General features: G+C 41.6%; 1 protein-coding gene across 1 annotated transcript; it reads right to left on the bottom strand.

Annotated features, from left to right (window-relative positions):
* Positions 1-515: 515 nt before the first annotated feature.
* Positions 516-7,739, bottom strand: naa40 (N-alpha-acetyltransferase 40, NatD catalytic subunit). Its single transcript, XM_072686820.1, has 8 exons — positions 7,347-7,739; positions 5,746-5,841; positions 5,586-5,638; positions 5,392-5,487; positions 4,260-4,418; positions 3,939-4,022; positions 3,162-3,239; positions 516-2,321 (listed from the first exon to the last, which is right to left on the bottom strand). Exons 1-8 carry the CDS (start codon positions 7,350-7,352, stop codon positions 2,177-2,179), a joined length of 717 nt encoding a protein of 238 aa, XP_072542921.1. The 5' UTR covers positions 7,353-7,739; the 3' UTR covers positions 516-2,176.
* Positions 7,740-13,036: the final 5,297 nt, after the last annotated feature.

The following is a 13,036-nucleotide window of genomic DNA, read 5'->3' as shown; positions in this document are numbered from 1 at the left end:
CCTAGACTTACACTGAAACAAGAACTCATGTTATTAATTTTTAAATGTATTATTCCCCACTCTTGCCATGTTGGTGTCCAGTTATCTACCTGAAGAGATTGTAGGCAATTGCCATCCCCCTGCAACAGCACTCCAATTAACCTAGCATTAGCTTTTAGCCTTGTTTTCATTTTTCCCCTTAAAGAAGTTGTAGCGATGAGCCTAGTGTACATTTTGGGGGCGTGAATTTAAGGAGTCAAATGAGGAGACAACACAATAGGTTCACGTTATGTCATTTTAATGTACCAAACTCATTATTCTAATAGGTAAGAAGGTATAAAGCTATTTCTTAAGTGTATATTTATTAATGTTCACATATTAAAATCAAACTAGCCCTTTAGGAGTCAACTTCTTCAACTTCTTCGTCTTAGAGGTCTCAAATCTCTGCTAGGACACTAGGAGGCCAGTTAGTCCACAATCAGTAGGTCGCGATTTATCGATGAGCACAAAATAGACTTGCAATGAAAACGAAGCGATTCTGAGTCAAACAAGTTTCCTTTATTTGCTTCATACAAATAAAACACTGAAAGCTGAAATGACTTTCCCTTTCTGCATCAACAACAAAGCACAAGACAGGAATACTCATTTCTCAAACATCTGGTCACTTTTTGAACTTCTTCAACATCATTCCCCCCAAAAGACTTTTGTGAAGGCAAATTAAATGAACAAGGCAAATAGATTATATACAGTTCAGAAACAAAAAACATGGATATACAGAAGTGACTTAATAAAAAAAAAATGCCATGATGCTTAATAATAAAAGTAAGCAAGGGGGGAAAAAAGAAAAAGGTAGTTTTCTACACTAAGGGTCCATTGCAACACACACCAACCCCTTCATCAGATAGAGATAGAGAACATCAACATCCTTTAACAGCAATCCCCTATATATAGCCATTATAAAACATTTGTTATAGGTTTGATTTAGTTGAATGACCTGAGACAGACTAGTTTTGAGTGATTATAAAGAATACAAAGCCATTGTATTCAGTTTCTTGAAGTAATACAACACATAGGCAAGCTCCTTGCATTTCGTTAAAATACATGTACCCTGAAAGAGCAGTAGAGAGGAGGGAGGGGGAAAAAAAAGAACGGAAAAAAAATGGCAGTAACAACCAGTTTGACATTCAAAAAAAGAAGAAGAAGAAATAAACCCAGCAGCCTGGGACACAGGCAATTGTAGGCTAAAAGCATAAAGTGCAGCCTTGAGCTTTTGTTGTGATTATCAGGGCTGGATGTACAGATCCGAGAGAACAAACTCACCATGCTTGTTCCTGAGGTGAGAGGAGTTCTTTACGCCGAGTGGTCACAATGGTCATTACTGCCATCTCCATTATTCAAAACTTAATAAAACTGAAAGTGGAACACAGTTCTTGTACCTCCAATTACAGACGAGAGTCAGGTAAAAACTAAGAACGAGCGCAAGGAGGACCTTCAGAGATGCCGCTATGAGAGGCTAATCTAAGGCCAAGTTCAGTCACCACTCCACAGCCTTAACTTCAACACGCCTTATTGATACAGCTTTAGAGTGACGGAAGAGCACCATTAGTTTTGCGTGTCTGAAAATACGCAGATTCTCATTCTCAGCTATAGAGCATAGAGCGTCTGTACAGCACCTCCTCTTTCAAGCACTGCATTCTTTATTTCCCCATGTTAAATAATAGTCATGACCAACTCGGTAGAGAGGTAGAGATCATGGCCTTCCCACAAACGCAAATCACTGATGGACAGAATGACCTTCAGCTGATTTAAACTCATGACAGGAATGAATGTTTACATGGTTTATGTGAATTAGACACAGATAAAACTATGAGGGGAATTATCTCCCATCTAAAATGTGGAGATCTGTATGAACTCTATTTTCTCTTTAAAAATCTTATCAACCTAGCCAAACGAGGAAGCTCATGACAACAGGAAAGTAAACTTTTCAAAAACGCTTGCTAGAGTGGGGGAGTGAAACCAACCAACATCAGAGGCACTCTGACTGGCTCTCGTCTGACATCCGGCACTCCCGCACAGAGTGTGACTGAACTAGGCTTAAGGGCATTTTATATGGAGGTAATTTGGGGCAAAGAGGTGACTGCTGATTGAAGTGTAGGATGAGGAGTGGTTCCGTACAAAGGAAGAAAAAGGTCTGCACCTAATGGCAGCAGCCTCCACAGTGGCTGCCAGCATGCGCGTGACCCGAGGCCTCGCCGTATTTTGTTCGCCGACTCAGAATCTCATAGGAACAGTCGTCACCACAGCAACCAGACATACTGGGCGAAGTGTCGTCGATCTCGAATCTGAAACAGAGAGGACAGTGATGAGAAGGAGCATGCACACAAATGATGTCCAAGCAATGAAACAATTTAGGAAAAGGTCTTACTCTGAACCATATAGGACTCAAATCTCTTTCTGTATGCATTCCTGGCATTTTTGGACAGAAATATTGGAGACAACTTGATACTACACACTAAGGATGCTGCCAAATTGAACCAAACTCTCATGGAGACGCATGCTCTCCCATTTAAAAAAATGCACATTTAGGGGAGGGTCATGGTTGAGAGTGTGGGAATCTCTAAGCACCTTAAACTTTGATTAAATTACAATTCAATGCAAGTTGTAGCTGACAACCAGAACCAAAGTGTGTTTCTAAAGTGTGTGCCATCAACATCACATGTCTAAGAATCAGAATATAAAGTGTGTAAAACAGCAAAAAAAACATTGCATTTTACTTTTTCTGGCTATGTTTGCCCATGTCCCACTGAGTTGAGTTTATGACTTTATTTAAACCACTCAATGCTTGTTGTTTTTGCTTTATTTCATGCTACTTGCTGATTTTACAAGCTCAACTTCCATGGCTGGAATTTGTTTCAGTTGTTGACCAGCACAGAATGAGGTGAATTATGTGCTTAAGCAAACAAGTAAAATGCATGCTCAGTTGTGTGACCAACTGACCAATGAACAGTCGGGAAGAGTCTCCCTTTTGAGGCACTTTGTTCAGAATTCACCCTGCTTTAGTTGTATAGACCTTTAAATCAAAGCTCATATTTTGTACCACACAGCACATTAACACAAGCAGGACATTAACCAAAGTTTAAAAAAAACAAACAAACAAAAAAACTGTAGGAGATTCAACTTACTGCAAGGCCTCCCGAAAGAACTGGTAGGCCCCATGGTTGTGTTTAAATACAGTCAACATGACCTTCTTCATCTGTGTGCTGAAGCAGAAAACATACAGAAAGCAGTGCATCAGAAACCTTAGCAAAAGAGGTACATAATAAATTAAGAATGGAGTTAAGGTCTTCGGCTAGATCAAATGTCTTTTGAAAGTTTGTTAAAAGATGTGTTAATAAATTGAAACATTTGTCTGAAAAGAATTCACAATTAGGAACACAATCCAGTATTTTTATGCAGCAGGATTTCAGTAAGTTGAAAAACTAAGACAGGTAACATTAGAATTACTCTTCACTTAAGAAACGCTTCCATTTTTATCCCCCAAATTTTACTCATTTCCAATTCTTAGTCACTAGCTAGGACCGCAAAGGCCCCTTTTTTCCCCAAACAGCAACTAATGCAACATTATTAGTTAACTGAAGATGCTTAAAGGAAAACAATAAGTGCTAAAACTAACCAGCAAACAAGGAGAGCAAGGCTAATTCTAGCTGTGGCATCACTGGGGATCAAACTAGCAATGTCTCAAAAATAGGGCCAACAATTACAATGCTACACCCCCCCCTTATTTTACTAATTTTAAAATTACTGTTTGTTTTGGTGCTGAATATCATTTTGTGGAAATACTGGTATGATTTCTATAAATATGCATATCCAGCAATGCCAGAAGCCATGGCAAAACCATTTATTAGCATGAATGAATTGTCCATGCTCTTACATTGCTTAACACATATAGGGCCTTGTACCTGTTGGCAATGAGCTGTAGAATTTGGATAAGAAACTTCCCCAAGCCTTTCCGTCTGACCTTGCTCTCCAATTGGACTTCATAGCTGAGGGGAAAAAACATGATTAGTCTAACATCCAACCACTGCATTTACATTCTTCTATAACACACAGACGGCATATTTTAGAACTACGACCCTGCAAAGAAGAATGGGAAGAAATTACAACTACAAGAACGGAGAGAAAAATGCTTCTACAAAAAGTGTTATTTGGCCAAGGGTGCGCAAACTTTCGCATTAAACTGTGGGAAAATATGTATATATTTAGAAAACAAAATACCTTACCAATATAACACCTCGTCGCCGCATTCCACATCAAATCGGAAATGAGAGAAAGCAACAGGAGTGGAGTCGGTATCGCGGGCCAGGAGATACCATGCCCTCTCGTCCTTCATCTCCTCCCTCTTCTCTCGCTCCTTCCACCCCCACTCACTCTGTTCATATCTAACAGATCGACAGACACCATTAGACATAAAGGGCAACACTGGTTAAAACACCAGGATTCATTAAGCTGATGTGCAGATAAAGATAAAGCTTAAAGTGTGAAAGCTAACAGACATGCCACTTTGATATTAAGTGATTATATCATATAAAAGAACCTTGCACACATCTACACACAGTAGGACTGGACCTGTATCGGAACCAATGCCAATCCACATTTGTCCCAGCAGTGTGGTTCATTCAGCCAAGTGTGAAAGCTGTTTTCAACCCCAGATTGTCTTTAAAAATGGTGGTTATTTAAATGGAGAGGCTAAGCAAGTACAAAAGCCATGTGCTTGATTAATTTACTAAAATACTAATCGGTTTCTAGTTGTGCAAGGGAGGGAGAACATAACAGAAATGAGCACTTGCACTGCATTTACAAAACACTCTCACCACAAAGTCAGAACAGCTTCTTAAGAACATGTAACACAAATAGCAACCACTGTTTGCCTGTAACCTACCAATCTATACGTTTACTGGCAAATTCTGTTTATTGTCAAAACTAAAAAAAATGGCTGAAGCTGTTATTCACCAACAAGGTGGTACAAAAACCAAGGTGACTGAATTTTAGATGAAAAAATAAAACAACCACTGGTAATGAGCCCCACCACCAAAAAGAGACTAGAAAAAGTTCAAGGTGGGGACTTGATCCTGCAGAAGAAGTACAGCAACCTTAGTCACAGCTGATATAAAACTTGAACAGCAGTAACTAAGCGTTTTCACACCTGTCCAGAATGGCCAAGTCCACACTCAGGACAGATTCTGGCCTCATTTGCGGGAGGGACTCATGAACCTCCTAGAACATTGGTAATTAATTTGGGTTCCGATATCAGAATCCATATTAGGGACATAAAAAGTACAATTGATGCATTTCAAACACGCTTCATCCAAAATAAACCTAAATGTATATATTTTCTGTGTACACAATACCTACAGGGTCTGCATGTTAGCTCTGGTCAGTTCATAGGCCCACTCCACAGTGATGGGAGAGAGTGTAGACACCCGCTTACACTCAATCTCCAGATTTAACCTGCCACAGAAGAAGAGTACACCACCACAGGCCTCAGTGAGCTTTAAGGACTAGACAACATCTCAACAAAATGATGAAATTCCAAACTGACAACTTACCCATTTCTGTCATACTTTTTAAACACCGGAAAAGCAGCCAGAGGGTCATCAAGCTGCAGGGACAAAAGATGTTGAGATTAAAATAAAAAGCGAAATGCAACAAGTTTCAAATACTGTTATATAGTGTTTAAACTTTGAGGACATTGAGAAGCTCCGAGACCTTGTTGGCTGCATCCACTTTAGCACACACTGCATCCATGGCTGCCCTTTCTTCAAGCCTTCTCTGCTTCTTCTCTTTCGCTCTGTTTGACTTTCTCTGCAGATATACCGAATAGAGAAAAGAGAGATTATCAAATATGAATCCCGAACGAGCCTCAAATAGGCTGGAGCAATGTCCTACTTCTACAACAGTGGGGGGCATAAAAAATGTCTTTGCAACAACACATCCCTGCCTATTTCACCACAGGTTACATCTCTTAAGTGTGTGATCATCATGCAACTCAACTCAATGTGAAGGAGGGATACTCCAGACCAATTTTATCACATGGGAAGGACATATTAGAAGAGGCAACAGGTCAAGGGCAAGCAGCAGAGTAAATATAGGAGAACGGTACCCTCTTCTGTATGGAGGAGAAAGGATGTAGCGTCATGGTGACATGCTGTTTAGCCTACTTATACAGTAACGTACTACGCAGAGCTGGTATTCAGAAAGCACTGATCTCATATTCACATTGGTCACAAAAACAAATTTCAGGTCACCTCTTCTGATCCTGAGGTAGTTTGAGAAAACAGACTGAGAGAAAGAGGCTGGAGCACTGGACACACTGCCCAGCTGAACATGAGGACGTTACATTTTGGGGCTGTGGTAGATCAGTGGTTAGAGCACTGTGTAGTTGATCACAGGGCTGTGAGGCTGATGCCCATGGCTGCAAAGGTGTCACTGCTGGGCCTTAAGCAAGGCCCTAAACTCTCCCTGCTGCATAGGGCTGACCCTGTGATCTAACTCCAGCTTTCCAAGTTGGGATATATGAAGAGAACTATTTTGATGTACCGTACATGTGCCTTTCTAAAAAAGGTAGGCCTATAAATAGCAGGAAACCGATGCTCAAAACTAGAGAGGAACAGAAAGGGAACTACAAAACAGAAGTCCAGTAAGAACAGTTTAAGAAATGATCTCCTTCACAAACCGCATGAGGTGTAGCTGAAACTGAGAAGGGGCAAGTTGGGCTGGTGGCATGTCCATTATGGCGGCCCACATGTTCAGCTGCTGCTGCTGCTGCTTCCAGCAATGCCACTTGCTAGCTAACGTTAAAGTCTATGTCTGGCTTGAGCGCACGAGGCGACTCAAACAAATAAATATAAATATATATAAATATATAGGTCACTATTTTGCAGTGAAATCCTGCCCTTAGCTCATAATCCAAGCCTGAAGGAGTAGGCAGTCATATGGCATGTTTCACACTACACGCTGTTGATTCGTGGGAAATGGCGCAAACGGTGCTGCCATCAATAATTTGGTGGCAGGGTGAATGGCCGTCAGCCAGTACTTTAACACAACTGTAGGGCATCCCTCAATCCTGAGGCTGAAACCCAAATGTCCACAGTTAGCCAACGAGGCTGGGTCTCCATCGCCATCACTATCACTTTCTCTCTCTCCCTCGCTCGCTCGCTCGCTCTCCTTTCGCCCCCTCCTCATGTTCCCCTCGCTCCCTCTGGAGGGATCAGCACTTGGTGCGCTCCGCTTCGACTCTTTGTTCAAACTGCCGCACGGAAAGAGAGCCTAAAGGCAGGCTAGCAACAGAAAACATAAAGAAAACTCACCCCCATTTCGCAGACTTTAAAGCGACCACCTTGGAGAAACTTAGGCTATAACGTTATCGACTGCCTCGGGATTTTGGTCTGGCAGAAAGAGCAGCGGGGCTTTGATGCACAGGGTGGTAAATGCTAGCTAACGAGCGGGCTAGCCCTCAATAACAAAACAACAAGCTAAGCTCCAGCTAGCTAGCCCGGCTAGCTCAACACAGCATCGAAATCCGAACAGGCGATATGAACTCGCATACTATTTTTATTCGCCTTCTCTTTCTCCGCCAGATTGGCGCCAAATAGTGGAGACGACAATCGCGTCTCTGTGCTCTACTCTTTCTTCCTTTTCTCTCTCTCTCTTCCCCTCGCTCGCTCGCTCGCTCTCCCCTCCACGGCAGTCTTGGGGAAATGACGACACGGGTTCGGGGTCATGAGTTCTCTTCGTGGTTCCTCATAACTGAACTGTACAGGTGGGCTGGGGTAGCCGATACTGCACGTTATTTTCGATCATACCAAGGCTACCATGGTTAGCCTCGTATGGATACAGATAGTGATACTTTTAAAGCCTTCCTGCTCCCTTGAACAGGAGGTTCCCTTGACTTCAGCAGTGATGGGATATCAGTGGATAGTCCAGATGAAGTCATTGTGAAAGAATAAGCCCATGATCTGCCATTATATCTAAGTGGAAAGCAGAGAGCGGGGAGGAAAAGTGTAATATGTGTCCAAATATTTGTGGACACCCCTTCTAATGAGTGCGTTCAGCTACTTCAAGTTACACCCATTGCTGACACAGATGTTCAAATGTGCACACACACACGCACACAGCTTGTCTAGTCCCTGTAGAGAAGTATTGACAATAGAATTGGACTCTCAGATAAACATGAGCCTACTGGCACCATGCCTAATTCCAGGTGTGGACTAGAGGGGTATAAAGCCCCCCAGCATTGAACTGTGTAGCGGTGGAACTGTGTTCTCTGGGATGATGGTGAACCATCCGGTACTTTTGGAATGAGGTGGGTTGGTGATCATCCAACATCCTGACCTCCTTTGCACTCTTATTGCTGAATGCAATCAAATCCTCACAGCAATTCTCCAGCAATACATATAAGACCCTTTCCTGGACAGTACAGACAGTTTCTCCAACAAAAGTCGGATACATATATATGGACAAAAGTATTGGGACACCTGCTCGTTCATTGTTTCTAGAAGAAACAATGAATGAGCAGGTGTCCCAATACTTTTGTCCATATAGTGAAGTACCTATTCTACACATTTGCCCTACTCTTTGTTTTTATGTTTTCTGTACCAAACACACATTTTTTGGTATTAATATTTTAAGGTGAGAACTAATTACACCAAAAATATACACACCAGTAAAAATACACCAGAAAAACTCTCCACCTACAGGTGAGGAAAGTGCAGGATGTTAGTGTTAAATGTGGCTTTGCTGTTCTTCATGGACACGTGTGACTGCTTTGATTTAGACTGTGGAGCACCCTTAAAGCATTGGATGTGATACTATCACTGTTTGCTAATTGTTGATATGACAGAAATGAACTCTTACACTCATCTCTGGAAATGTTCTGCTTTGACATCTTGAAAGTAGAAGCTCGGCTCTGCTAAAAAAGAAAGCTGTTACTGTTAGAACCTGGGCGCTATCTTTGTGCTAAGATGCTTTTTGGGGGGGGGGGGACAGCCCTGCACATTGAATACTGAGCTTATATATAGATGCAGATAAAAGGCTGCAAACAGGGCTCACAACCAGCCAAATGTACGGCCATGGAGGATGAAGCCTGTTGTATGCTTAAATCGCGCCCAAAGAAAACTATTAAACTATTTCATGTTAATAATTCCGAACACCAGGTTTACTGTTTTCTTTTTTTATACTCCTGATTCCTACACTCTTAAAAAAATGAGTGAGTGTTAACTTTTAAAGGACCCCAAAACTTTCTCTTGATGCAAAGGTATCAATTCAAAAGTCACATCTCTTTTACAAAAATGGAACCAAAGTGGTTCTTCTAAGGCATCACTCAAAGAACCTTTCGTAGCACCAATTATCAGAGTGCATCACCACCACCACTGCAAAGAGTATCTGAGTTTTTACAGTTCTTTACAATACACCATTTAAACACCTTACACTGTATGACTTTTTACTCAATTGGATTGGATTCTGCAGAAATGTTGAAAACAGGTGGAATTCCCCTTGAAGATCAGCAGTTAGAGTTAGAATTGCAGTAATAGCTATAGTTTTTGCACTGAGTTGAGTGAACGCATTGCAAGCAACCATTCTTCTATTTCTCTTTACAAGCCGTTTTCAGTTTGTCTTTGTAGGTTTTGTAGTGTAATGCCAGTCAATGAACTGAGATGATCAATACAGAAGCGTGATTCTGTTGTCAGTGAGCCAATAGTAGTAGTTCTGGAGGAGAGCTGTTGATTGTTGTGCTTTTTAAGTGTCCAGTGATTAGAAGATACTGAACCATCATTTTGAGAATCGATCCTCAAATGAAATAAAAATGGCGATACTATGTGCTTATGTTTAATATCTTTTATTAATCAGGGTTGGGTTTTCTGAAACCATCTTGACACAAAGATGATACTCATGCAGGTAAGTGAGTCTTTGATGGTGAAAAATGATGCCAATTGTACTAAACAGTCGGTTTATTTAATACTCAGTCTCTTCTAATGACATTTCTGATGTCCACGTTTTTACTGGTTTTCACTGTAAGTCGTAGAAGTCAGTACTTTTTGAACATTTAAGACTTTTGGAACATACTGGTATTATTGGTGTTTAGGAAGTAGTCATGGTATCACATTGTAAAATCTGGCTCTTGTTCATCAGTTCAGTGGCTGTATGGCTTTGGCAGGTGCAGCCGTCATTCACCCTAAAATCTCCTGATAACTGGAGTTCTAGATGCCAAAACCCCAAACATAACAAAATAGTTCAAGAACACTTGCGGATTTGTAACATTTTCTGCAAAATTCGATGGTCAAACAAAGTCATTCTGAGCGGTTTGATGTGGTATGCTCTGTTGTAGAGAAACTTACAGGCAATCACAATTGTTCACAGTGGGATAAATGGTACCATATGTCGGAAGTGTTTAATGCCTCTAAAAGCTCACTCACAGAAAGTGATTACATGGAGTAGTTGCAAATAAGTTGGCAGATTCCTCATCAGTTAGATGCATTTTAAAAGTTAATTTTACAATTTTGACCTTAAATGCACAAGACCTGAGAGATAAATGCAGTTTTAGGGTATAAAATAAAACAAAAACAACAACTAATACACACACACACACACACACACACATTATATATATATATATATATATATATATATATATATATATATATATATATATATATACACACAAACATTAATGGTTTTGAGTGGCGTAATAATGGTCTCTGTAAAGTTATTTTATGCCTTCATGATGGTTGACGCTTGTAACTAATTCCAGATGCGTTAAATGCTTTTGTAATGGGACATAAGGTCGTCCTACAGGTAACTAGCGATCTCTTATAGTAACCATTAAGCCATTTCCCATTAGAAAGCAAAAGTATCAGTAGCACAGCCTGCAACACTCCTGCAGCTCAGAACGAGAATTTCCCTATACGTGCAATCTCGCGTCTGTCCAGCAGGTGGCGCAAGCGACTGGTTGAGTGTACAGAAGCAATCAGCTTGGCTATAAAAAACGATCAATAAGCTACAGGTTTGATGCGTTTGGTTTATTTCGGTTTTTAAATACTAAGTGTTTGTATTTCTAATGGATGTGTATCCTCACAGTGCTCGGCTTCTGGTTATGGGTTCTTTAGGCTGCTTCAGCACTGCCTCTTTCGGCTATGGCCATACAGATAGGCTACAACCGTCGAGAGAAACTATATCTCGGGCGTCCCATGTGTCCATCCTTGTGGAGGTTTCACCGTTGGGCCCTCAAACACACCCTCCCTCCTCCCGCAGATGGTAGTCAGTAAGCCCCGCCTCGACCCTTTTGTCTTCGGGTGATCTGTATGTAGCTCGACGGGGAAAGATGGCATTTTCGGGAGGGGGGGAGTCAGAGAGTTCAAATGTATTTATTTATTTATTTATTATTCAAATGCCGATTTTTTTTCATTCTCTTTTATTCCCTTCACCGAGCTCAGTGTGTTTTGCTCTCAGTAAGACATGATATTGCCTCCATAATGAAGTGCCACAGCACTGTGGTGGAGAACAATGGCTGGTGTGGATCTGCATGTGCCTCAGTGTCTATGAGCACTAGGCCATATATAGAGGATGTTGGTAATCTGCACATATGTGAAAGATAGGCAGAGACTGAGGGCTACAGTGAGGCCTTAAGCAACATGCAGCGATAATTAACACTGAAAAAAAGAAAACAGTGAGTGTGTACGTGTGTGGTGGTGGTGGTGTGGGTTGGGGGGGGGGGTGTTGCAGTGAAGGGAGCACAGGATGAGGAGAGGAGGCACAGAGAAAGAGGGGGAGGGGAAAAGAGGAACTCTGAGGTGAAGAGGATGGAGGAAGTCTAAGCAAGCTAAAGGAGAGAGAGAGAGAGAGAGAGAGAGAGAAGTAGAGAATGACGAATATTAGATGGATTCAATAAGGTGAGAAGGTGACTGTGGAGACTGCTGCTAGAAACTGACAAGATGTTGCTTCCAAGAAAGGGAGGGGGTGGAAGAAGAGAGAGAGGGGCAGAGAGACAGAAAGGGAGAATATATATATATATATATATATATATATATATATATATATATATATATATATATATATGGGAGGAGTCCTGTGCCACAAGTGCTGCTATGTCTGCCTACATTCTTGTTTGCCCATGAATACCATGCAACAGAATGGTAGATGTGCACTGATGTGCACGGAGCAGTCCATTGGGCCTGCACAGCAGGGTGGCAATAAGATGGGTGTGAGTCCAGAGCCATTATAGCAGGGTCAGTTTCAGCTCGTAATCTGTTGATTTTGTGAAAAAGGGAAAGAGACACTAGATATCAGCATTGCATTTGTTCTTACCTACAGACCCACACTCGTTACACATCAAGCTAAAGATTATTTACATTAAGATTAAAGCTCCTGTAACGGACCGTAATTCACGAAGTAATACCACAGGCTCATCGGCGACACTCCTAATCAAACTGACCAATGATGAAGAGTACAATCGCAAGTTCTCCAGTCTCCAGTCTTTCTCCTCTTGCATACATTAGTATAGGTCTGGAGGACCTCAGCACCGCAGTGCACAGCTGACGAGTCCATCCGCACGTACAGTGGGAAGTAGTTCCGTACGGTTTAATGTGGGAGCAACGCAGGTGAAGTGGGTTCAATTTTTTTGTGGGAGACTCAAAAACACGTCCTAAATAAACCCATCTGAATGCAGAACAAACACTGAAGCCTTTCACGCAGACAAACGACGGTGCACTGAAGCTGTTCTCCAAGTGGAGGAATGGTGTCTTCTCTCTTCTTTCACACACATGAGACCAACACATAGCAATGAAATGAGGTAGAGCACACCAAGTAAACAGAAAAGGCGACTAAAATATGCGCTTTTCTTTGCCACACATGTCGTTCGGCGATGTATATACCGGTATATGGGACTATATAACTGACATCGAAGTTAGTTAGGGAGAGGCGGCGGAAGGTTACCACGATTGAGAGCAGCTGTACGCCCCCCCCCCTTCTCCGGCACACACACACACACACACACACACACAGA

The sequence above is a fragment of the Salminus brasiliensis genome, chromosome 9 (genome assembly GCF_030463535.1).
Source record: "Salminus brasiliensis chromosome 9, fSalBra1.hap2, whole genome shotgun sequence".
NCBI lineage: Eukaryota > Metazoa > Chordata > Actinopteri > Characiformes > Bryconidae > Salminus > Salminus brasiliensis.
This window is presented reverse-complemented; position numbering and strand designations above follow the sequence as displayed.